The following is a 26,516-nucleotide window of genomic DNA, read 5'->3' as shown; positions in this document are numbered from 1 at the left end:
GCTGACTAAGTTGTCTACCTGAGCTAGTCCTATGTCCCTGTGTTTGTCAAGTAAATAGCACAGAGATGTACCTGGTCCAATTTTGTGGCTGGCATGATTTCACCTGGAAATAGTCATGACTGCAGTTTACTTTGGGTAAAATTGAAATTGGATTACATGGTGCTTAAAATAAAACACCAATGTGCAATCCAATTTCAAGGCATCTGTTTTAATCACCTGCTCCATAGTTTGCTTGGACTGTGAAGTTCTTCCAGTATATCAGTTAAATGAAAGGTGTGAGGTCAGTCTTTTGTCCTGTATATCTGCAGTGCAGCTATTTTGGTACTGCAGTATTTGGGATGGACACCTACTCTATGGTCCTTGAAGTTGTTACCTTCACTGAATGATACAAAGCAAGAATAATGTCATATCATTGTAACCTTTGTTGCTTTGTTTTATACTTTATCTCCAGAAGCTGTTGAACACTCCTCATTTTGTGTTATAAATGAGAGATTCTATGTATACCACATTATAGCGATTCATTATATCATTGGGTCGGCACAGATCCACTTTCTACTAGGGGAGGTTGTAGTCCAAGCAGCGATAACTAATGCAACTGCTTCTTGCTTGACTTGCTAAAAGATGAGATTGAGCACTGTCAGGAATCACTCACCTTCATCAGTTTTGTTTCTCTGTCCAATGATTCGACTGACAGCACGCTGTTAGCGAATCATAGAGTTGTTCCAGCGCAGGAGATCATTCAGCTCAAAAAGAAAGCACAGGCTCTTTGTAGAGCAATGCTGTCAAGTCCCATTCACCTATTCTTTCCAATAGCTCTACAAATTATTTTTCTGGAGTGCCTCTCCAACTCGCCCTGATTGATTTTTCTCCATCACTCTCATAGCTAGTGAGTTGCAGATTACAAATACACTTGAAGTATTTTTTTTAAAAAATCCTCATTGCCACCACCCCCAATACCATTTATCATTATTTTAATTCCATGTCACATGGTCCTTGAACTATCCATTTGGACAGATTTGAACAGAATTACCTCTGCTGAATCAATCATGATCTTTTGTGTCTCTATGTAATCTTGTCTTAACCTTTATCAACCAAGGAAAGCAACACCAGTCTAACCTTTCAGCTGAAGTCCTTCACCCTTGAAAAACATATTAGAGACATTATTTTTGTGGAGTGGAAAATAGTTTCCATCTGTTCCATAAGCCTGTTTAATGAATATCATTCTCTTTGCCACCAACAATATCCTGTGGTTTTTGACAATTTGGGTGTACAGTTATACAATTTGCAGCATATATCCATGTCATCTGGCAGGGAAACATACAAAAGCCATGCTGGACCAGAGTTTTATGGATTGTTAGATAATAATAAATGTTCATTGTTATATGTTTTGATATTTTAACAGTATAGTGCCCTATGATCAGTGGAATTTTTTTATACTGATAATCATTACCAATGAGGTCTGCTTTCAAGCAAAGACATTCTTGCCAGCAGTATTTTGTCCATTCCTGTTTTAGCGTTCACGTAGAATGATTTTTGGTTTAGACAGATGGAATAGGAATGTGTTTGGCAGAGGTGCTGTCATAGTCCTGCATGAAATCTGATGTTTTTGAGATGTGGTAGTACATTCCAGTATAGGATTGAGCTGACCCTAAGATATGTCTCTTGGGCTGCAGGCTTGTTGGAGTGCTGTTCTCCTGGAGGGCACTGGTGTTGTAGATACTGTAATAAGGCTCTATCCTAGTGTTAATGGGTGTTGAGGAGCTTTGTGCTTTTTGCTGGGGCTCAACAGAGGCAAAGGCATCCTTTGAATTACTTGGACCACATGCCTGGTCAACAAGCTTTTTCTGTGGTTTGGGAGAGAGGATATATGCTGAGTTGGTATCATGGTGAGAAGACTTGTTCCTGTTCGCAATAAGGCTGCCATCTCCTACTGCTTTCAACCTTGTTTTCTGCTTGCAGCACAGCAGCAGGGCCATGAAGTGCGTACACCAAGCCACCTTCTTACGGAGGCCAGAGTTGTTACGGGAATAGATAAATGGGTTGAGGCCTGACCTAAAAAATACCAAGGTTAACCCACAGAGCTCAAACTGATAGATGATAAAACTATTTTCAGAAGATAAGACATCATGCACCAGTGCTATACCGAGTGGTAGACAGCAGACCACTGATAGTAGTATCATAATACAAGTCACAACTGCTTTGGAATCCTTAATAGCTGAAAGATTCACAGTTTGTTCTAGCTTTTTATTGGATGCAGCAACATTTTTACTTTGGTCGGGTGCATGCAGGTGTATCTGCACATGGGGTGCTTTGTTGAATTTCTGCTTTCTGTATAATGAGAGCCCTGGTCCTTCAGGAGGGACAAAACAGTCAGGCTTTTTGGGGTCAACCACGGTAATTATGGGGCACCGACGTATCTGTGCATTCTTGTGCAGAGTTTGTGCAATCATTGCATAAGAAATTGCAACAATGCCCACACAAAGGGTGAAGTCTACAACATATGTGTATAAAATGGCCTTGCCATCTTCATTGATCAGTCCGAGTAGGGGAACACAGATCTTGGAGCTGTGGTACTTAGTCATGGCAGATAAGGTGGCTAAGGTGAAACTAATGACCCACAATATGATAGTAAAAAGCAGTCTGCAGAGAAATGAGGAGGAGTGGTTTGTCTGTTGTCCCAACACCATACGCAGACGATGAACAGCTATAACAGCCACCGTTTTCAAAGACATTATAACAAATCCTGTGCTCGTGAGGTGGAAGGTGAAGCAGAAAGTATCTGACATGCTATTTCCATTGTTGGAAAACATCACAAAGCCAAACATGGGGGCGGTAACAAGGCATATGAAGAGGTCACAGAAAGACAGGTTCAGAATCATGAAATCAAAATGTGTCCTAAATTTCCTGTAAGCTGGATTGAAGAAGGATGAAAAGACAATTAGATTCCCATAGGAGCCCAGGCAGAACACCAGGATAAGCAGAAGGATGCACGTGGCCAGTGTGGCTCTGTGGATGGCTGTTTGCACTTCTGTTTGATTCTTGCCTGGAGAGCAATTGGTGAGCACAGGGAAGATGCATTCCAGACTTGTGTTCATGTTGAAAAGGAGCTTTTCTTTTATAAAGGATGGTTGGGTATCCATTCATGTAGAGTTCACTTGTAATGCTGGCAGTTTCGGAAAGTGTTTTAATGGATTAATTATGGTTCCTGAAATTAGAAATAAATATGTTAATAGTGCAATACAGCACAGAAACAGGCCCTTCAGCCCACCGAGTCTGTGCCAACCATCAAGCATCTACTTGCAGTAATCCCATTTTGTTCTCATTTTTATCAACTCCCCGAGATACTACCACTCACCTACTAGGGACAATTTACAATAGCCAATTAACCTCCCAACCCACACTTTAAGATTTGGGAGAAAGCCAGAGCACCCAGAGCAAACCCATGCATAAGGAGAACATGCAAATTCTACACAGACGACACCAGAGGTCAAGATTGAACACTGGTCACTGGAGCTGTGAAGTGGCAGCTCGACTAGTTGTGCAATCTTATGGTTTCTGTTACCTTACTTTTTCTCTGCAACCGTGCAGGTTTTTTTCTCTAAGTGCTAATTTGATTTCTCCTTTGAAAGCCCCGATTAACTCTTTCCACTGCCATTGCAGGTAGGAAGTTCCAGAACATAACCACTTCTTTTGGGGAAAAAAAGAAATATTTCTTCATATTCTCTTGTGTCTTTTGCCCAGTAGTATCAGATTTAAAGCAAATATTGAGTTTTGCGGGAGAGTTCCTATAATCCTTTGGGTGAAAAATACCATATTTGTTCTGGCTGTATTTTCTTTTTATAGAGTTTGTTCCCTTGGAAATTTTCTGGGATGTCTCAGCCAGCAAAAATAGTTTTCTAACCTTTCAGTTCCATGTAGCATCTTATGGAACATGAAGGACAACGATATAGCTTATGGAGAAGTTTTCAAAGAGAATGAAATGGAAAGCTGGTTCACTCTGGAATGCTGTAGAGCAACAAATTTTGATTCAGATAAAAGTGCCATACAATTTTCTTTCAATGATGGTGTGTAAACTTCTGCTTTCCCAAATGCTATGTGCTATTCTCATGTTGAGGTGACAGCGCTCTCATGCTGTTGGTCTGCAGATATCTGCTGGGGGTCAGTTCAAAATAGCCTGTTACATAGCCTGAGCTCATCCTTTTTGTTTTAAAACTTGGGCCCAACACTTTTGTACAGAAAACACTGCACAGAGACAGGCCCTACAGCCTAACCAGTGTGTACTTGTGTTTGCACTGTGTATGTCTACTCTATTCATTCTCCTCAACTGAGCCTTTCAGTTTCTTTCTATTCCTCTGTACTTGACTAATTTCTTTCTGAGAACTTCTAAACCCTAGTTACTTGCTGTGGTAGAGAACGTGGCTCACTATTTTTCAGGTTGCTTAGCTCTCTCAGCCAACTTAGCTTCACTCTGAGTTTCTTTGGCCTTGGAAACAAATTTTACCTCAATGGGCATTAAATGTCATTTCACAATGTACGCATTTTAATTGTAAATCATAAATGAACATTGGACTTGGTGGTGAAAACTGAACATATCACGTTGTAACACCACAAAAGAATTGCAAGTCTTTGTCCTTCAAGAATATGGAGGCTATCCCTTCTAGGCATGGGACTTTATTGTTGGTGAGATTTAAAGTAATTGAGAGAGAGAAGTAGAAAATAGTTTACCCAGAGAGTGGTTGTGATTTGGAACTCACTGCCTGAAAGGGTGGTAGAGGATGTGTACTTGAGAAGCCATGGTCTTGAGGGATACGGACTTCATGTTGGGAATAGACTGGTTGCACTTTACCAACAACTGTGTGCTGAATAGCCTCCTATACTGTAAATTTTCTATGATTCTATAAATGGAATCTGTTGCATCTTGAACCCACAAGACTTGATTTTTGTTTAAGGTTTGGGTGTTTGTGTAAAGCTGGTGTCTCAATCTGTGCCATCCATTCCTCCTGTTCACAGGAGATCCCCACCTATCTGCTCTTCAGGAAATAATAGCTTAATTTCACACTCTACCTCCCTGAATGCTTTCCCCACCCAACCCTGTTCTCCTGTTTAATGTGCCACATTCCTGTTGGAAATTAATACACAGATGAGCAACGTGAGTGTCAAGATTAAAAACTGTTACTGGGTCAGTGTTTTTCAATTTTCCCAGAACCATGTTCAGCACAGACATTGTGGGCCGAAGGGCCTTTTCCTGTGCTGTACTCTAATCCATGGCCTTGTACAGATGCAACATGGAAAATTAGATCTGAGCAAAGCTGCTAAACCCTGCCTCCTTATTCACCTTTGTGAATTCCCAGCTGAAGTGAGTATTTTCTCTTGTATTGAAAATACAAGCCAGACCTTTACACAGACACCGAACAGTAGTCCCAATTCTATGTTCTCACCTGGATACCATATTCTTTTTTCTTCCTAATCAACTATTGAACCTATTCTTAAAAGCATGGGGCTTCTGGAGAGTGTCAGAGCACACCGTTTAAAGTGCCCTTCCAATGTAATCCAGTTTACATTCCTGTGTGTGCTCCTGCTTAAAAGTTGGCTTCATTGTCTGTCAGAGTGCATTTTGCATCTTCACAAACTTCTGTTTTTATGAAGGGTTTTTCATATGTTTGATTCTAAAAGTCGACTTATTTTATAATGAAGTGTATTAGTCAAGCATATACCATAATTAGGAGAGATGTTGAGATCAATTTGTTAACTGGTGAGGATGAGGGTACATATGAATCCTTGGCTGCAAAAGCAATTAAGTAATTTACCTTGACATGCTCCCACATACTTTATTTTAAATGGAAGCCTTTATTGAAACTGAAAAACATTTTATGTATGGTCAATATATGGCTGTTAATATTCGCACAGCCTAACTTAAGATCTGCATATGCAGGAAAAGAAACGACTGAACAATCAATTTTTCTGAATCTCTTTACTAATAAGAAATCTCTGCTGAATACATTTATGCTGTTTTCTTGAATCTGTCATTGGTGACTTAACCACGACTTTAGGTGAAAAGTCCAGTTTAAGGTGAATTTTTAAACCTACCTCAGCTACCCTTTCACTGAACTGCTCGCTGAATTCAATTTTGTTGTCCCCTCTAAACCTGGCACACAGTAGCAAAATACTCTGGATGCTAGAAACCTTAAGTAAAAAGTAGAAAGTGCTGGAAACATTTAAGATGTCAGTACCTTTGAAGAGAGAATCAGAGTCGGCGTTTCAACAGAACTCTCCACAGATGCTGCCTATTCTTGCTGAGTATTTCCAGTATTTTATAGTTTTATTCCCTTCTAACGCTGAAATGGAGCAAAGCTACATAGTTAACACACTCCAATCAAGTTAATACTATGAGGAGAGTTTGGACAAACTTGGATTGTAGTTGCTAGATCGTTGGAGGCTGAGGCACAACCTGATAGAAGTATATAAAGTTATGAAGTGCTTAGCTAAGGTAGATGGTTAGTCTTTTTCCCAGGGTGGAAGTATGAAATATTAGAGAGCATGGGTTTAAGGTGAGTGCGGTAAAGTTTAAAGGAGATTTGCAAGGCAGGTTTTTTTTTACACAGAAGAGTGGTAGGTGCCTGGAACATGCTGCCAGGGAAGCGGTAGAAGCAGATACAATAACAATGTTTTAGAGATATTTAGACAGACCCACGAACAGGTGGGAATAGAGGGGCTATGTGCAAGCAGATGGGATTTGTTTAGATTGGCATCCTGGTCAGGACAAATACGTTGACAAAAGGGCCTGTTCCTGTGCAGTACTGTTTTATTTCAAGATGATCGCACTTGGAAGTACCATGAAAAAAAATTGCAAACTTTGTCAAATCGGATCACAAATATTTACTTAATATCTTAGACAAAGGGACTGAATATGTTGTCTCCAAGTTTGCTGATAATATAAAGCTAGGTGAGAAAGTGAATTTTGAAGAGGATACACTCAGATGAGATGTAAACAAGTGGCTAAAACTATGACATGGTGTACAATGCGGAGAAATGAGGTTTTTCAGATGGAGAGGGACAAGAGACTGTGGATCTCGAACCTTACCTGCGCATCTGACTTTGTTGCCTCCACCTATCACCTCCCAGTTTCTATTGTTATCTCCACACTTCCCTCTTCTACCTGACTCCATCTGCCAATCAACCCCTCCTCGCCTCTTTACACTGGCTATCTTCCCTCTACTCTTTCAATCCAGGTGAAAGGTCTCAGCCTGAAATGTTGACTGTCCATTTTCCACTACGTATGTTGCCTGATCTGCTGAGTTCCTCCAGCAGCTTATTTTTGTGAGGTTATCCACTTTGGTACAAAAAATAAAAATGGAGAATATTATTTAAATAAAAATTAGGAAATTCTGAAAACATTCAGCAGGGCAGGCAGCATCTCTGGAACCAGAAACAGTTAACATTTTGAGTTAACAAATTCTAGCTTTTTTGTTGAACTGTCAAAGGGTGAAAGGTTTCTGGAATTTTCTATTTTTATTTGAAATTTCCAGTACCTGTTTTTTTCTTTTAAGGTTTTCAGTGTTATTTAAATGCTGTGAGACATTGAATGCTTCAGAACAGAGGGATCCAGGTGTCCTCGTATAAGAAGCACAAAATTAGCTTCTGGGTACAGCAAGTAATTAGGAAGACCAATAGGACATTGGTTTGTATTGCACGGGATCGTCTTGTACAAAAATAGGGGTGTTCTGCTACAACTGTGCAGGATTTTAAAACCACATCTGGAGTACTGCGTTCAATTTTGGTCTCTTTATTTAAGAAGAATAGGTTCAGTAGATTGGTTCCAGATATGAAAGAGTCATCTTATTAGGAAAGTGAGCAGGTTGTGTCTATGCTGTCTGACGTTCAGAAGAATGAGAGATCTTATTGAGACATCAGGTCCTGAGGGTAGATACTGAGCTGATGTTTCCTCTAGTAGGGGAATCCAGAACTAGGTGGCATGGGGTCAGGAAAAAGATTCACCCATTTTGATTGAGATGAGGGGAAATTGCTTTCCTCAAATGGTTGTGAATTTTTGGAGCTCTCCTCCAGAGAGCTGAATTTAGTAAATTCAAGGCTGGAATGAGTAGATTCTTAGGGATCCATGGATCATGGAGACCAGATAGGAAAGTGGCATGGACCCATGATCAGCTATCCATGCTTAGGCCAGACTGAATAAGCTTGGGTTTCATTTCCTGAAAGATGTCAGTGAACTAGGTGGGATTTTACAGCGGTCCAGTAGTTTCATGGTCATTATTGCTGAGATTAGCTTCAAATAAATCTGGAATTTAAATTACCTGAACTTAAATCTCCAAACTTCTGTTGTGGGATTCAAACTCATATCCCTAGATCAATAGTCAGCCATCTCAACTCTTGTCCAGTACTTTAACAGCAATGCTACTGTACCTTTATGGGTTCAACTGGAGGTCAGATTGTATGCCAGCTGGATGCAAAGAAGAGGCTGCCAAAGGAGGCTTTTTTGGAATGGAATGGCACACTTACCAAGAAGAGAAGCCGAGGGACACTGAAGCTGGCTGCCATGGCAGTGATTGTCAGTTCTGGTCAATTCTGGGTGGAAAAATTTGCCAATCTTCGCAGGCTAATCAAAGTAAGATGAGGCTAATGAAAGTGAGAATGCAACCTACTGATTTGTTCATGATGGAGGAATGTGGTGCCCTTTGCATCCATATTGTCACCAGCAGTACAATGTACATTCAAATTCTTAATGTACATCCTCACCTGTTCCCTTCCTAGTAACTAGTGCCTGTTATCTGCCCATTTCTTAATTGCACATTAAGAATCAGATTTGACAATGTCATACCAACAAAATAGGTCTATTGTAGTTGAGTGATTTTTCCTTTGTTTAAAGGATTGCCAGGCTCTTGTGAACCACTACCTTCTCTTTTTATGAGAAACATTCCAGATCCTGACAAAGGAGATCAGTTGTGTTCTCATGTGTGGCCACTCAGTTATACAGTCATAGAGTTGTACAATACAGAAGTAGGTGCTTCAGCCTACCACATCCATGCTCACCTTTTTGCCCATCTTCACGAATCCAATTTGACTACATTAGGTCTGTCTTCTTCTATGCCTTGCCTATTTAAGTGCCTGTCTAAATGTCTCTTAAATGTAGTGATTGTATCTAACTGTACCACTGACTCTGGCAGTGAGTTCCAGATGTCAACCACTCCCTCAAAGCCCCTTTAAAACTCCTTGTTCTTACTTACAGTGTTTCAGATGTCTGGATACTAGTCCAGTAACTTAGCCATTGTGGTAACCCTTCTACATTGGGGAACGTCAGGAGATTACCAGGGAATAATACCATTCATTGTGAGATCTTTATTACAAATGTGTCCATACTCCTCCATGCTTCAGAAATGCCTTAGTCATAGAGGTATGTAGAACAGAAACGGGTCCTTCGACCAACCATATCCATGCTGATCCTTTTGCCCATCTACACTAATCCTATTTGCCTGCATTAGGTCTGTATCCTTTTATGCCTTGCCTATTTGTGCTTGTCTAAATGTCTCTTAAACATGGTGATTGTATCTGACTGCACCATCTACTCTGGCACCAAGTTCAACCACTCTCCCAAAGCCCCTTTAAAACTCCTTGCTCTCACCTTAAACCTATGCCCTCTCTTTTTTGATGCCCCTACCACAGGTAAAAGATTTTGACTATCTACCTCATCTATGCCTCTTATAATTTTATGTACGTCTATCAGGTCACCCCTCAGCCACCTTTGTTCCAGAAAAAACAAGCCCAGCCTATCCAATCTCTCCCCATAACTGAAATCCTCCACTCCAGGCACCATCCTGGTGAATCTCCTCTATATTCTCTCCAGCACAATCACATCCTTTCTATAGTGTGGTGACCAGAACTGCACACAATACTTAAAGTGCAGTCTAACCAGTGTTTTGTAAAGTTGCAATATAGTGTCCCAACTTTTATATTCTGTGCTTCAACCTGTGAAAGCAAACATGCATATGCTTTCTTCTCCACTCTGTCTACCTGTGTTGCTGCTTTCAGGGAACTAGGGACTTGAACTCCATGGTCCTTCTATTTATCAACATTCCTTAGCACCCTACCTGTATGTTTCCTAGCCCTGACTTCCCCAAAATGCTTCTTCTCACACTTGGGATTAAATTCCATCTGCCAACACTCTACCTGACTTTCCATCTGATCCATATCCTGCTGTCATCTTTGCCAACCTTCCTTGCTATCCACAACACCATCAACATTTGTGTCATTTGCAAACTTACTAATCATTCCTCCTACATTCACATCCAAGTCTTTAATGTATATCAGAAAAAGCAAAAGTCTCAGCACCAATCTCTGCAGTTCCCCACTGTTCATAGAGTTCCAATTAGAAAAGTTTGGACATCTGCTTAAAGATCTACTTCTTGAATAGCTACCACTCCTTGAAGATCTATTTCTCTTCCTTGTCCTGTTGATAGTTTGCATTAATGGTCAGTCAGTCTTGACATTTTAGCACAGAACACCATAACAGACCCATGCCAGTATAAGTGCTTCATAGAAGCCTCCTCCCACTCTCATCTCCAACCAATGTATCCTTGTGTTCCTTTCTTCCTCATGCATTAATCCAACTTCTCCTAAAATGTTCTTGTTATCTCAGCCACTCCCTGTGGGACCAAGTTCCATGGATGCCCAACTCTCTGTGGAAGGTTCATCTCAACTCACTATTAAAGTTATTAGTGACTGTTAGGTACTTGCCACCCATAGTTCTGGTTTTGCCTGTAGGTTTAATCTGCCCAAACAAACTTTAATTATCTTAAAGCCCTCTATCAAGTCACCTTTCAATCTTCTGCACTTAGGAAGGAGCCCTGGCTCATCAATTCTGCTATAAGTGATGTACGGTGCATTTTGGGAAATGCTTCCAATGGTTAAGAAACTTATTAACAATTGGTTATTTAAAACTGAATCCACTTTGTATGCTAGTCTTAAGACTTGTGATAGATATTTACAGTGCCAGTACTAGAAGTAGCCTACATCCATATCAATAGTCAACATTGTTGCTTTAACCCATCAAAAAGCATGAATATAATTTGTCACTGATTAACTGTTGCACTTTTAACCAGAGCTGATGCTTGGAAGAAGAAATTTGGTTGACCAGCTTTGTAATATAGTCTTCCTTCATCAAACTGTCTCATGAACAACACAAAATTCCACTAGACCAGCTCTCTCAACCTTTCTTTGTGAAAATACAATAGTTAAACACAGTTTTCTCTGAAAATAACATAACATTCCAAGAAATGATGGGGAGGAAGGCTTCACAGAGGTGCTTATATTGATTACACAGTGCTGGCAGAGCAATTGTCATCCGTGGTTTCGAAATGTCCTCGTCCATTTGCTCCCGGCACCTCTGTTACATACTGCAGACACATGCAGTTACACATGTATAAAATTTACATGCTGTGTACTTAAATGCTTTTGTATCATATGCATTTAATGCCAAACATAACATCAGCAATAATCTGCTCAATATTAGTACAGCATTATGTACTTATAACATTTATTTTGCCTTTGGAGGAAAGGAAAAACATTCTGTAGGGTCATTTTTCTGCATTCTTTTTTTTAGAAACAAGGTACATATGAAAAATTAAAGGAAAAACTTGCATTCTTGGTACTTTAGATGTTTGCATTAAAATAGACTTTGAAATGAAGTAACAGCTTCCTACTAACAGAATCATTATTCAGAAATGAATTAGGTGCTAATACATACCACTCATTTTGTTTTTGATCAAAGGGTCACATTTTGTCTGTGATGGATGGTGTGTTAAATCTCCATGAGACGAGAGAAGCAGTTTGGCATCCAGGCTAGGTACTGCAGCTTTTGATATTGATGACTGAGGGAATCAAAAATTTTCAGGCCTGACAAAAACGTATCACGTTGCATCAAACGGTGACCAGGAACCCATCCACATTGCAAAAAATGCAAAGCCAAATGTTAACTTGGAAAGAAAATCAATTAGTCCATCCAATACGCTAACGTACATTGCGGTCTCATTGTTAAACAAGCTTTTTTTTCATCTGATGCTGCAGTCTGGAGCAATCTCCGGTTTCTGAGGAGTGTTACCATGGAAACTACAAGTACGTACGAATTAGAAATGTGTTTTGCTTCCAAGCTGTGGCCCTGATGCATTTATGGACAGATTGGTGAACTTGTCCATGGACATATATTTACTCTTATGATAAATGTGATTGGATGCCTGTCTCATTTTTGTTTTAAATCCCATTATTTTGAAGGTAATTTTAAACCAACCTCTAATCTGCATGTGCTATTCAGTCTTTAATATTCTGAGTCCGAATCTGTCTCAGTTTTACATAACCTCCTATACGGGCATGTACAGTGGGTAGCTATAAATGCATGTAACACTGGTGTGCTAAGGTGTGGAAGCCATGTACCATTTATATAAGAGTCATACACCAGTCAGTGAAGTTCAGGACTAGAGCACTGTATAGTTACTGGCAGCTGCATTTTCTGGGGAACAGAACATGTATCTCTGAAATACTACAAGGAATATAACAGCAACTTATTATTGTTATGATTCATGAACAAATTATATATAAAATACATAGCAGCAAATTTAATTATGGTCATAGTCGTGTTTTGGGTATCAGAGAATGTTCAGTCCATTAATTGGAAGATTATAATCAAGCAGAATAACTGCAGCTTAAGGAGTAGGTCTCAAAAGTGAGTTGAGCAAGTTACAGCTGCCAGCTTCCAGATGTTGTTTTGCAAAGGGCATTTAGGATGGGTAAGGGGTTCAGGAAACTTTCAGGGATGAACTGGGGTTATGTTGTGGTTTCAAAAGTTGTTTTGACAATCTGGAAGTACTCTGGTGGGATTAATTAAAAAGATTAAACCCTGCTAATGCTGGAGACAAAGTTGTGACAGTTGCTTCATAAAGTGGGACGTGTGGCAGTCTTACAGTTGATTTAGCAGACGAACCACATCTCCTGACTGTTATTAAGAATATATTTTAGCACAAAGCCCATCAATCTGTATGCCTCAGAGGTCATTCTGGAATTTTCAATGGCCTAGTATGTTTTCTCCAATTTCTTTAAGGGGAAAAAAAAATCACTGTTTGACATTGGAGAATGTATTTTTGTTTAATCAATAGATGCCATATGCGAGTGAGTATAGGAACAGAAGAATAAACCAAATGAATATGTGTTAGTAAAAGTGGTACAGGAGGGAGGGATTTGGGTTCTTGGGACACTGAAACTGGTTCTGGGGAAGGTGGGACTTGTACAAGCTGGACGGCTTACACCCAGGCAGATCCAGCTCTAATATCCTAGCACCCATGTTTGCCAGTGGCTTTGGAGAGGGTTTATACTTGGATGACACGGGGATGGGAACCTAAGCAAGATAACTAGGGAGATAGAAACAAGGACAGAAATGAAAGAAAGAGCAGTAGAATGCAAAAGCAAAAGTCAGTGAAATTAACGGTGGGAGGCAACTAGGAAAGTAGGGCCATTGTACAACAAAAAGGACAATTAAAAATGGGGGTGGGTGGGCGGAAGAGAGGCCAAAAGGCTTGTAATTAATGCATAAAGCATTTGTTGTAAGGTATGATCTTGTGGTTGTTATGGAGGCATGGTTGCAAGGGGGTCAAATCTGGCAATTTAAAATTCAAGGATATTTGACTTTTAAGAAGGACAAGCAGGAAGGAAAAGTTTATAGGGCAGCATTCTTATTAAGAGATGAAGTACAGTTGTGAGAGTTAATATAGGCCCAAAAGATGCTGATTCCATTTGAGTGGAGGTTAAAAACGGGTAAAAGTATTTTACAGGGGCAGGCACGGTAGTGTAGCGGTTAGTGTAACACTTTACAGCACCAGTGACCTGGGTTCAATTCCGGCTGCTGTCTGTAAGGAGCTTGTATGTTCTGCCTGTGTCTGCGTGGGTTTCCTCCCACATTTCAAAGACGTATGGGTTAGGAAGTTGTGGGCATGCTACATTGGCGCTGGAAATGTGGCGACACTCGCGGGCTGCCTCCAGAACACTGGACGCAAAAGGTGCATTTCACTATGTGTTTCGATGTACATGTGACTAATAAAGAGATCTTATTTGCTTGTAATAGCTTAGATTGCCGAATAGTAACCTCATAGCTGGAAAAAGTATAAATCAAATAATGGGGACATGTAAAAGGAGCAGTGCAATAATTATGGGAGGCTTAATCTTCATGTACATTTGATTAATCAAATTGGAAAGATTAGCTATCTTGAATATTGACTAGGTCTTGCTGCCTGCAGATATTAGCTGCTTCATTTGCTGAAGAGTTACAAATGGAATTGAACACTGTGCAATCATTTTTAAATATACCCATTTCTGACCTTGTGATGGAAGGAAGGTCATTGATGAAGCAACTGAAAATGGTTAGGCCTACGATACTCTTGTGAGGAACTCCTGCAGAGATATCTGGCTGAAAGATTAACTTCTGAAAACCAGGACAATCTTCCATTGTTTGGGGTATGACTCCAACCTGTGGGGTGTTTTTCCTTTAGTGCACATTGACTTTAGTCATACCAAGGTGCCTTGATGCAACACCTGGTTAAAAATTGTTTTGCTATCAAGGGCAGTCACTGTAATCTCGCCTATGGAATTCATTGTCTGGTCCAAGGCTGTGATGAAGTCTGGAGCTAAATGGTCCTTGTGAAACCTAAACTGGGCATCAGATAGCACTGTTGATGACAGCTTCCTCTACTTTGATGATTGAGAGTAGATTGGTCGATAATCAGCAGTACTTTATTTGTCTTGCTTTTTGGAACTGAATATACCCGAGCAATCTTCCACATTGCTGGGTATATGAAAGTATTGTAATTGCTTATTTTTGCATTTTGACAGATGCCTGTATAACAATTTCAATTAAGACTGATAAATTGTCTGTCCCTACATTCTTAATCTTATGCAACCCACAAAATTTTAAATTGATCAAATTGGTAACTAAATGTAAACATTGATTTTGTTTAGTTGAATGATTATTACAAAAAGAAATCAAATTCTGCAAAACACAGTCATTGTTCATGGCAAAATTCCAACACAAATTTAGATTTTTCTCTTAAGTAATGATTATTATGTAGAACAGCTGGAAATGGAATAAATATGGGGAAAACAGTTTCCAAGTTGCATAACATCCATGGTGAACTGAATAGTCTTTTTCATGTATTCCTATGTAAAAATAACTAATTCCTTTACTCTTAGAATGTACTATAACTGTCTTAGCTAATCTAATTGTAGCTTTGAGGCAGTACAACATGAGCAAACGATTGCTAAAATCAAAGGTCCATTCATGATCTGAATGAGAGTGCAATGGGAAGTTAGATGCAGTATCATTGAATTATCAAGGACTAAAAAGATGTAAGAAGTGCTCTTTTGCAACACAAAAGCATTAGATCTGAACAGCTGCAATGGAAAATACACAGCAAAGAAGTTCTAAGCAAAAGTAATCAGACTTTTAAGTTGCATCTGTGTTTGAAGAAATTGTTTCGATAAATTGACTATTTTCAGTGTTAAACTGTTATTGCAAATTTGTGCTATAGGTTGCAAGGCAGCACTCTAGTCAAGGATCTTACTTTCATTTGCAACATTTACTAAACTACAGGGTTTGGTAATTTGAATTTTTCTTTGTTTTGACCTTCAAAAAAAGACAATTTAATAATTGTGATCCTTAATTATTCAAAACTCCAGCAAAGGACTGAAATCTATGGGTTATAAGATATTTAGAAATGTATAGAGTTCATTATGGTGCAAGAAAAGCCTCCTTTTCTACTTAGTTTTTTTGAAAATCTTATTTAATCTCCTTTGTCTGGATGGTCTAAGCTGGAAGCATCACAGAAAGCTTCCCTTAATTCAGCTACCATCAGATGTAACAAATGCCAAAGAGATGCAAGTATTTTAGAAAATCAAATTGCCTTATAAATCTGTTCAGAACTAAACTCCTAAAATATTCTGGCTGCCCAAATGCAAAAAGTTGAGACAGAACAAGGCTTTGCAGACCATAATTCTAACAGTGAATAGCAAAACTAACAGTTGACCACCATAGCAAATTGAGAAAATCTTGCACTTCATTAAAGCTGTTAACTTTGGGTGAAAATCTATCTGCAATAAAATTAGGGAGTACTACATTTTCAAAACCACAATGCAGAGGAACATTTGTTGAAGAAAGAAAACAAAACATTAAAAATTTTGAAATCTGGTGGTAGTGATTAATGTTTGTGTAAAAGTCCTTTGTGAGATACGCCTAAATTGATAACTAGTTTAAATTAGTGAACAAACCTGTGCTTTAAATTTCATGCAATATCTTAAACCAGCTCAAATTAAATACATTGTAAAGCAAACTGAAATTCACTGCTAACATATGAGAATGTAAAGCAATGCTAGTCTAATGCTACATGATAAATATTCATATATGTTTCTCTCCTAATTATCTTTATCGTTCTCTCCTTTTGTTTCTGTGTTTCCTCCCTCTCCCTCTGTTGGAAGGATTTTGTTCCCATTCGGATCCTGTAGAGGCTACAGACAGAAGCAGTGGCTCTACTATCAAACTACAGCACACTCGTTTGTATGCGGCAGCTTCAGAGATGAGCTCCTCCAGCACAGGACTGAAATCCGTGGATTATGAGATCTTTGGGGATGTACAGGGTTGGTGTGATGCAGGGCAAGCCTCTTTCGCTGCTTTTTAATTTTATTTCATCTCCCTTCTCTGTCTGCACTAAGGGTGTCTGCTGAAAATAGCACAGCAAAACTTGCTTTGATCTGCAAAAAGGCAGCTGCCATCTGAAGAAGCAAATGCTAAGGAAATGTGGGTAATTTGAAAACAGATCTGCTTTATATATATTTTTGGCAAGAGTAACTGACAACATTTAAATTAAATTATAATTTGCTTATCTATGTATGTCAGTGAACATTCAGCTGCCCCTTGCATTTCTAGGATTCTTCAGTTATGCTGTGCTATAATATTTCTTTAAAGGCCCTTTACCAGAGCTACGTTTACTGTAGAATTTGTAGCACTGCAGATAATCTGTTGGCAAAATATGAAATGTTATGAATGATTCCAATGCAACCTTAATGGTATGACGTTAAAAGCACCTGTACAGCACAAAACCATAGCAGAAAGTCCCATATTTGACTTCCTGTCTGTGCTAGATTGTCTGATGTGAAATGGGGAAGTAGTTGAGGTACTAAAATTAGCCTTGATAGGCATGGATAAGGAGAGAAATAAGATCCACTTCTCCTGTTGGTTATCCAGTGCCCCTGGAGTAAATTACACAGCAATATTAGGAGAGAAAAAACACAATGGGATAGCACCGGAGATTCTGGGAATAGATAGTTGTACCTGCGTAGCAACATTGTGGATGTTTTTAATGTCCAGAGTGTCCAACTTGGTTGGATTGGAACAGACCTATTCAGAAGTGGGAGTTGGAAAATTCTGTCCAAAGCAGGCCACAGCTTGTCTCAGGAATTCAAAGGATAAAGGAGAAGGGCATTGCTTTATTTTGTGGTTGATAGACACAGTTCAGGCCACATTCCCAATACTATAGGATGTCTTGCATGTGGATATCTCAGTAGAAATTTCAGGTTGGAGGGCCTTTAAGAGGTTCACGATAGTTCCACAAAATGTTGCTATGCCATTTCTCATCCCTTTCTGCTTCACAAAAAAAGTTTGTTACCTTTCAAATCTGTTCACATCCCTCCCACTACTCCCTTAATATATCTAAATTTAGAATTGCACCTTGCCTATGGTAGTGAAACAGTTCCATCCAGAATTGCAAGCGACATTCATTGTGACAGCAGGAATCCTCTCTCCACGACATTCTCCAGCCTGTGATGTTCACCACCCCAATTTCTTTGTAACCTTTGCTTATTTTGATTTAATTGCTCACAATAAATTACTTGCATTTATTATTCCCCATTTCCAACTACCCTGGAATTGAATGACTTGGCCAGTTCAGAGTCTGCCACATCGCTGAGTCATAAGCCACACAAGGTAACAAATGTACTTCCCTAGGGGCCGTGAGAGAACCAGTTTCTGTTTGTTTATTTACAGCCAATCTTTGTGGCGAAATCACTCTCGGTGTTGTTGGATAGGGAGCACAAAAGTTCAGGTCTAACAATAGTGAAATGATGATATGCTACCAGTTCAAAATGGTGTATGACTTGGAGGGGGAATCTTGTGTTCCCATGAGCCTGGTGCCCTTGCTCCTTTTGACAGTAGAAGTTGCTGGTTTCAGAGGTGCTGTCAGAGGATCCTAGGTAAATAATAGGTAATCTGTAGATGGTAGACACTGCAGTGATGTTGTTGGAAGGATTGTGTGTTTAGGGTGATAGACAGCATATCTGCCAACCTGCTGCTCTGTCATGGAAGATGTTAAACATCCTGGATGTTTTTGGAGCTGCACCTGTTCAGACACAAACCACAGTATTGATGTGGCTTGTCTAATTGAATTTCTGGTCAATGGTGAGCCTCGGGATGTTGATGAAAGAGCATTTTGTGATGATAATGCTATTAAGAGTAGGTGGTTAGACTCTCTTGCTGGCATTTCTGAGGCCCCTAAGTTATTTTCTAATTGCTATCAGACTTGTCCTTGCTGATCAATGTAAACTGTTGGTCACCAAACATATCAGAGTCCACTTGTTAGTTTAAATGCTTTTATGGTCTCTCCACTTTGTGCACATGTAACCCTTTTAGCTCCACACGTCCTGCTCACCCAATTTTCTGCAATCCTACCTTCTTCTACATTAATCTTTGTTACCCACATTGTAAACTGGCTTCTACCCCCACTGAATTTCTTACCTGACAGCACATTTCTTCTCCAGCACCCTCTCCTGAAAACCCATGTTGTGAAGCATTAGATATCACTCCTTCAGCTCTGCACAATAAAGTTGTTATTTCCATCTGACCCTTCTGCTAGAATTAACATCAGTTCAAAATCATTTACAACTATAAAACTGCAAAACTAAAAAAAATACTGTTGAATAAAAGATTGCTTCACCATATACTGTATGTTGATAATGAATTGAGCTATCCAATTTTCCACCCCTTCCAGTCGCTCATTGTTGAAGAGTAAGATCTCAGTTCAGATGCACATTGTCACTGAGAAAAGTTAGCAAAGGCTTGCACTGTCGCCATTTTATATGTTTTGTTCTTGTCAGCAGTAACTTGGTTGGGAGCATTTAGGCTCAAATCAGACCAAGTTCATGTCCCACTCTGAAATCTTGAGCACAAAAATCTAGGCTGTGAAACAACAAAACAAAGTGGGGAAACAAGACTACTTTTAAATAATGTGATTGAATAAAATGAGTTGCTTATTTTTATTGTTAAAACTGACGAATTAAGAAATGATCCTGCAGCAAAATATTGGGATGCTGGAAATCTGGAATAAAAACAGGAAATGCTGGAAGTACTCAGCAGGTTAAAAGAGAAAAATAAGAGTTAACTTTTTGATTTAGAAATTAACTAAAGCGATGCAGCAGTGGGGTAGCGCAGTAGCACAATGATTAGTGCTGCTGCCACATGGCTCCAGCCACCTGGTTTCAATTCGGAGCTTGGGTGCTGTCAGTATGGAATTTGCATGTTCTCCCTGTGACCACATGGGTTTCCCCTGCATGCTCCCATTTCCTTCCATGTCCCAAGACATGCTGGTAGGATAATTGGCTGCTGTAAGTTAGGCAAGTAACAAAACGAGGGAATTGTTGAGCATGTTGGAGGGAATAAGTTACAGGGCTATAGGGAAATAAGAGGTAATGATGGGAATGCCCCACTGAGAGCCGGCAAGGACATAATGAGCCAAATGGTGGCCTCCAAGTCATAATAAGTACGTATGTAAATAAAGATAAAAATAAATGTGAAACTTGTTTTACTTCTAACTTTTCCCAGTTCTGATGAATGTTAACTCTGCTTTTCTTCCCAGTTTCTGCCTCATCTCAGCATTCCTGGCACTTCCTGCTTTTATTTTCAATTAGGAAATTGAAGTTTTGAATTTAAAAGTAATGCACATAGTATAATTGTGGAATGTAATAAGGTTAGGTTGGTGGAGGGGAAAGCCTTGTAATCAGTAAACAACTATTTAAGAACAAAATAAATAGAAACAAGAATAGGGTTTGAGGCCCCTTGAAATTGCTGTATCATTCCATGAGACCATGACTAATCCTCTGCCTTATCCACTTTCCCATTTGATCCCCATATATCTTGATTCCCTTGGAGTTCACAAATCTGTTGACAGCCTTGAACATGCACAAAAGGCTGAATATTCACCACTTTGTACTCCAGAGATTTCCAAAAATTCACAGACCCCACCCCCCTTCCCAAACTCTGGTTTAAAAAAAACTCTTCTCATCTTAGTCCTAAATGATCAAGACCCACACCCTGTCAGCATGTATCCTGTTCATCCTTCAGAACCCTTTAGGTTTCAATGGGATCTAATTCAAGTGGATAGTGACATGTTCTCTTTCATATCTCCTCAAAGGACAAATACTCCTCCTTCGAATCAGTTGAGTGAATTTATGCTACATTTACTCCAAGTCGTCTATTGTTCCTCAGATGCAAGACGAGTACTGCAGGGGATGAGCCTTACATAATCTCACTGTACTTCAGCCCTTTTTCAACTGCAGGCACAATAAATCTAAAATAAAAACAGAAAACGCTGGAAAAACTCAGCAGATCAGGCAGTATCTATGGAAAGAGAAACAGTTTATGTTTAAGGTCTGACATCCTTCATCAAAGCAGAGAAAGAGAGAAAACAAGTTAGTTTAGGTAACAGAGAACGTAGGGGAAGGCAGTGGGTGGAACAAAAGGAATTTCTCTGATAGGGTGAAAAAAATGTAGCTGTTAAAGGAGCAGTTAAGTTCCTTTGTGTAATGTGTTGCTAATGTTGTAAAGTTTGGGTAATGCTGTATAATCAGATCAGAACTGGCCATTTTTGTTTGCTATCCCTCTCCTCCTTTTTGTTTCATTTGTATTTTCTGGCCAGCCAAACAGCTTTTTTTTTAACCAAAATAAACTTTATTCATAATAAAAGACAAACCATAGTATAAAACCTTTACATTCGTGTACAGATCAATTACTAGTGTTACTTTTTATACAAACCACAGCACTGATGCCACTCGTGTGGCTCCCTGGGGTGATACCCCAATCCCATATTTACAATCTTTAAGGGGCTTCCTCACCTGACCCCGCCCCTCCCTCTCCAGTGGCAGAAGAACCCTAAACTGTCGTCCTTCCCCACCGAGCCCTTGCTTTGGCTGCACCCAGCTTCAGTGTGTCCCTCAGCACGTACTCCTGCAGCCTGGAATGTGCCAGTCGGCAGCATTCCCCTACGGACATCTCAGTGCTGGGAGACCAACAAGTTTCAGGCAGCCCAAAGGGCGTCTTTGACCAAGTTGATGACCTTCTAGCAGCAGTTGATGTCCGTCTCTGTGTGTGTCCCTCTGTTACTCAGCTGCTGGGGATGAACCGTGACAAGGACCCAAACAGCTACATTATTTCAGCCCATCAGAAAAATTCCCTTCATTCCACCCATTGCCATTCTTTCCCCCCCCCACCCCCCCCTGCTTTAACCTGGACTAACCTGTTTTATCTCTTTCTCTGTTCTAATGAAGAATATGGGACCTGAAACTTTAACCATTTCTCATTCCATCGATGGTGCCCAACCTGCTGAGTTTTTCCATTTTCTGTATTTATTCCTTTCAGCTGAACCATTTTGCGACTTCATTGTTTGCTGTACTTGCATGTTAATTTTCTACAGAAGGCTGTGATGCAGATACAGATGGATGAGTTATAGAGGGCTTAATAAACTTAAGAACTCCAGCTCCACGTTTAACAAAGGAGAGTATTTGTTCATGTCTCTGACTGCAAGTGAACATTTTTGCTCATATCATATGGAAGGAGTAAACAATGCAGTACATTTTAATTACAGTAACTTGTATTACTTGTCATGTCAAAAGAAACAAAACTTTCACTGGACCACTTGTGCCCCCAATTTAAAATCCTTTCTCTGGTTTATTACCCCTTAGTTTAAAGGGCTGGTTCATTTACCTTTTAGATGATTGATATCTGTCCTAGAATGGTGAAATTCAGTTCAATAAATTGCATTAACAAAAAGAGAAAAGTATTTATTCCTGCAGGTTATTGTATGCTTTAGCTTCAGAAAGGATAAGTTGTCATAATTTATACAAATTATTTGTATTTGTTCAATGAACGGAGCATCCATGGCTACGGCAGCTTGCATTGTCCATTAAAAATTGTCCCTCAACTGAGTGATAAGGACCATTTAAAAGGTCAGTTAAGAAACAATTACATTGCTGTGAGTCAGGTGATACAAGTATGCTAGACTAGATGGAACAGGTTGTTTCTTTCTTGAAAAGTTGCTACTGAACATGACAGGTTGTAAAGTGTCTTAGGAAAAATAGAGTAGAACTTCACATGTTAGAAATCTGTCCCTTGATATTTTACTCCCTTGGTCTGGGAGTGTGTTTGTTGCTGGAAACAGCAACTTTACAGTAACATACCAGTTCTTGAGTGTATTGGGTTTTAAAACTAATGTGTATTTCCATCCTCTTGGTGGTGCTGCAAGCCACATATCTGAAAGGCATGCTATTCCTACAACAACCTGCACAAGACAGGCATCTTAATAACTGCTGCAGAGGTTTAACTTCAGATCTGCAGCAACAGACAACAGGGTTATTTGTGTGAACTGAGAACAGGTGCTGCTTCATGCTACCGATCAGAATTAATTATAGAAGCATTGTGCAATTTTATCACCCTGTCCAATCAAGATTAAAGCTCCTCCATTAAGAGGGGTCTGTGAGAGCTCCTTTTATATTGTTGATAACATTTAGTCTTATCTCCAGTCACTGTTATCAGACCAGATTATTCCCTTAGTAGCAGTAGAACAGATGGATTCATCACAACAAAATTGATGATTTGTTCCTGTTGGTGATTGGAGAACAGCTTCTGTTGCATAACCACGGTGTTCATTTTTATTAGCTCGCTGTGCAAAGGGGATGACATCTACCAGAAAATATTTAGTAAGATTTTTCCCTTGTCACTGTCACAAACACTGTTCCCAAACCAGTCTATTCCCCTTTCAGTCAATAGTTTGAGACTGGGCCAGGTTGCTCAGAATCATGATGTTGCGTTTGATCCTGAAATGAACTTTGGACAACATATTTGCTCCATTATCAAGGCTGCCTAAGTTCAATCATGAGGTACTGCCCAACTCCAACCTGGTCAGTCTGTCAGCTGGGGCCTCAGAAGGAGATCCACAATACTGCCTTCCAAGCCTAGCCCAGGATCAAATCCTGCCCTCAATGGGCCCTGCAGAGTAGCAGCCAGATTTTCCCACTCCACCTTGCTGCCAGCTCTCATCTCAAAACTAGCTGCTTCCCAGTATTACTCTTAAAAAATATTCTTGACAACAAAATCTGTTGGGCCCCCAGCAAGCTTTATTAGACAACAGTGTGATTGCCCGCTGGCTATTTAATTAGTAGCAAAGTCAAACATTGGACTAATTATGTTTTGTATTAAATTCCTTCATGAGGGGGGCCATTAATTGATCGGTAATACATTAATAGATGTTCCTTGTCAAAATAGTAGATAAAGAAATAAGATATCTTTATTAGTTACATGTACATTGAAACAGTGAAATGTGTTCTGGGGGCAGCCCACAAGTGTCACCACGCTTCTGGTGCCAACAAAGCATGCCCACAATTTCCTAACCTGTATGTCTTTGGAATGTGGGAGGAAACCGGAGCACCCAGAGGAAACCCACGCAGACACGGGGAGAATGTACAAATTCCTTACAGATAGTGTCAGGAATTGAACCCGTGTCGCTGGTGCTGTAATAGCGTTACAATAACCACTACACTACCGTGCCTGCCTGTTAAACATTTGGAAGCAAATGCTATGCAGAACTTAATTTCAATACTTTTTGAGTCTCTGTCTGGTGTGCTTGCAATGGCAAACCTGCTGTTGGAAGAAACAATCAAAATTGAGCACTGAGGATGAAGGTGTTATTTATTGAAACCTTGCGTGTGAAAGTATTCTCCCTTGTGATCCAAGTAACATGAAATGTACCAAATACCCTAAAATCACTGTAGTATTTTTGAAAGAATCTGAGCAAATATCTCTGGAATGATGTCCATTTTTAACCAATGATGTAAACTGCTCTAAGAAGATGGGAAGTACCCACCATTCTATACAGAGGGGTTCAGAAGAGTTCCAGAAACAGAAGTGGTGCACTAACTTTATTCCTCAAAATGCCAGTGTACCTCCAGATCTGAGCAGAATATTTATTTGTACCCGGCTGCTCACTTTCAGACTGCCGGGGACCTGGGAAACAGCCCCCAAGATAAGCATTGCAGCTGTTGTCTCTGTAGGAAATCATGAATGATTTATTTTTATTCCTTTCCATTTCCAGGTGTCTTCTTCCGTAAGGTAAGATTGCTGACTCTCAACGGATCCATTTCTCACCACAGCTAGCTATGTCACTCTGGGTACCAGAGTGTCAAATGTGAGTACTTGTTGAAGGGGAAGGGATGGGAATCAATACTTCTGTTTTGAGAGGAATTTTTTTGACTTTCCAACTTCATTTTATGAAGGGTTCAGTCTGCTCAGCTCTTAAAAGTAGTAGTTAAAACTGAATGCATCCCTCAAATCATAATCTTAGAATTGTTATGACATCGGAGACCATTTGGCTTATGCTGCCAGCTCCTAGTAGAGCAGATTTGTCCATTTCCCCTGCTCTTTGCTCAGAGTGTTACGTTATTCTTCCACAAGTACTGTCCACTTCCCTTTTGAAGACACAGATTGATCTTGTTTCCATCAAACCGTTAGGCAGTGAATTATTTATTCATTCATTTTTCCAGATCTGGATGTTGCTGGCCAGAATTTATTGCTCATTCATAACTGCCCTTGGAGCCACTGTCTTGAATCACTTCAATCCTCCTGATGGTTTTCCTACAGCTGTTGTATAGGGAGTTCCAGGAGTTAGACCCAATGAAGATGAAGGGATAATGACATATTTCTAAATCAAGGAGATATACGATTGATGGTGTTGCCATACGTCTGACACTTTTGTCCTTCTTCGAGGAAGACGTCATGGGTTTGGAATATGATGTCAGAGTAACCCAAGGTGAGAGGGGGAAAGTTTAAAGGAGCTGTGCGGGGCAAGTATTTTTTAAACAGAGAGTGAACGCACTGCCAGGGGCAGTGGTAGAAGCAGATACCATAGTGGCGTTTAACAGGCTTTTAGTTAGGCACATGAATATGCAGGGAATGGAGGGGTATGAGTCATGTGCAGGCAGAAGGGCATCATATTTGGCACAGACATCATGGGTCGAAGGGCCTATTCCTCTGCTGCACTGTTCTATATTCTAACCTAGGCAGATAATTGCAGTGTATTTTATAGATGGTGCACACTGCAGCCACTGTGTGCTGGTGGTGGAGGGAATGAATGCTTAGCATGGTAGATGGGATGCCAATCAAGGTGACGTGAGGGGTAAGTTTTTTACTCAGTGGTGGATGCCTGGAATGTGTTGCCTGATAGGGTGGTGGAGGCAAATTCATTGGGGGCTTTTAAGAGGGGCTTGGATGGGTACATGAATGAGAGGAAAATGGAGGGGTATGAGCATTCTGTAGGTAGGAGGGATTAGCTATGTCGGCACAACATTGTGGGCCGTAGGGCCTGTTCTGTGCTATGTATGACTACTTTGTCCTGAATGATGATAAGCTCCTTGAATGTTGGAGCTGTAGTCAGAGTACATCATACTCCTGACTTGTGCCTCATAGGTAATAGAAAGGCTTTAGGGTGGGGGTGAATCACTCACTGTATAATACCAATCTGTAACTTGCTCTTGCAGCTACAGTAGTTGTGTCGGCTACTGTTGTGTTTCTGGTCAATGGTGATGCCCCAGGATGTTGATGATGGGGACCATGATGATGGTAATGCCATTGAATGTCAAGGGTACGAGGTTAGTTTCCCTCTTGCTGGAGATGGCTGTTGCCTGGCATTTTTGTGGCCGCCTTATTACTTGTCACATGCCTGAATGCTAGCTGGCTCTTGATGTATACAGGTATGTGTCGGTTGCTTCATTTACTGAAGAGCTTCAAATCGAAATGATCATAATCCTGAGGCTGGAGTGATTGACCTCCAACATCCATGGCCACCTTACTTTTTGCAAGTTTTGCCTCCAACCATTGTTGTGTTTTCCCCTTGGTGCCTGTTGACCTTAGTTTTAACCAAGGTTCCTTAATGCCACATTTGGTCAAATGTTGCCTTGCCTCACTTCTGGAATTCAGCTCTATGGTCTATGTCTGTTGATAGTACTTTCGGAGATGCCTTCTAACACTTTGCCAATGATTGAGAGTAGACTGGGTAATAATTAGCTGGAATGGATTCATCCTGCTTTTTGTGGATATGACTTACCCGGACAATTTTTCATACTGCTGGGCAGATGCCAATGTTGTGACTGTACTGGAA

At 40.1% G+C, this 26,516-nt stretch overlaps 2 protein-coding genes across 11 annotated transcripts in view; one reads left to right on the top strand and one right to left on the bottom strand.

The window, feature by feature from the left end:
- Window positions 1-26,516, top strand: part of LOC127586995 (acylphosphatase-2-like) — a 79,704-nt gene that overhangs the window by 38,266 nt on the left and 14,922 nt on the right. For 4 of the 10 annotated variants that reach the window (XM_052045071.1, XM_052045076.1, XM_052045074.1 and 1 more), the window contains 2 exons: window positions 16,522-16,680; window positions 24,456-24,472. In XM_052045071.1, coding sequence (XP_051901031.1) covers window positions 16,522-16,680; window positions 24,456-24,472 — 176 coding nt within the window. The other 6 variants (XM_052045073.1, XM_052045072.1, XM_052045077.1 and 3 more) reach the window with 6 other exon arrangements.
- Window positions 1,319-3,095, bottom strand: LOC127586906 (probable G-protein coupled receptor 75). The gene has a single exon (XM_052044935.1). It carries the CDS (start codon window positions 3,093-3,095, stop codon window positions 1,539-1,541), a length of 1,557 nt encoding a protein of 518 aa, XP_051900895.1. The 3' UTR covers window positions 1,319-1,538.

Source organism: Pristis pectinata, chromosome 38 (assembly GCF_009764475.1).
Source record: "Pristis pectinata isolate sPriPec2 chromosome 38, sPriPec2.1.pri, whole genome shotgun sequence".
Classification (NCBI taxonomy): domain Eukaryota; kingdom Metazoa; phylum Chordata; class Chondrichthyes; order Rhinopristiformes; family Pristidae; genus Pristis; species Pristis pectinata.
This window is presented reverse-complemented; position numbering and strand designations above follow the sequence as displayed.

Bases quoted from the DNA above. Each gene is read 5' to 3' on its own strand.
- LOC127586906 (XM_052044935.1), bottom strand. From the start codon at position 3,095: ATGAACACAAGTCTGGAATGCATCTTCCCTGTGCTCACCAATTGCTCT.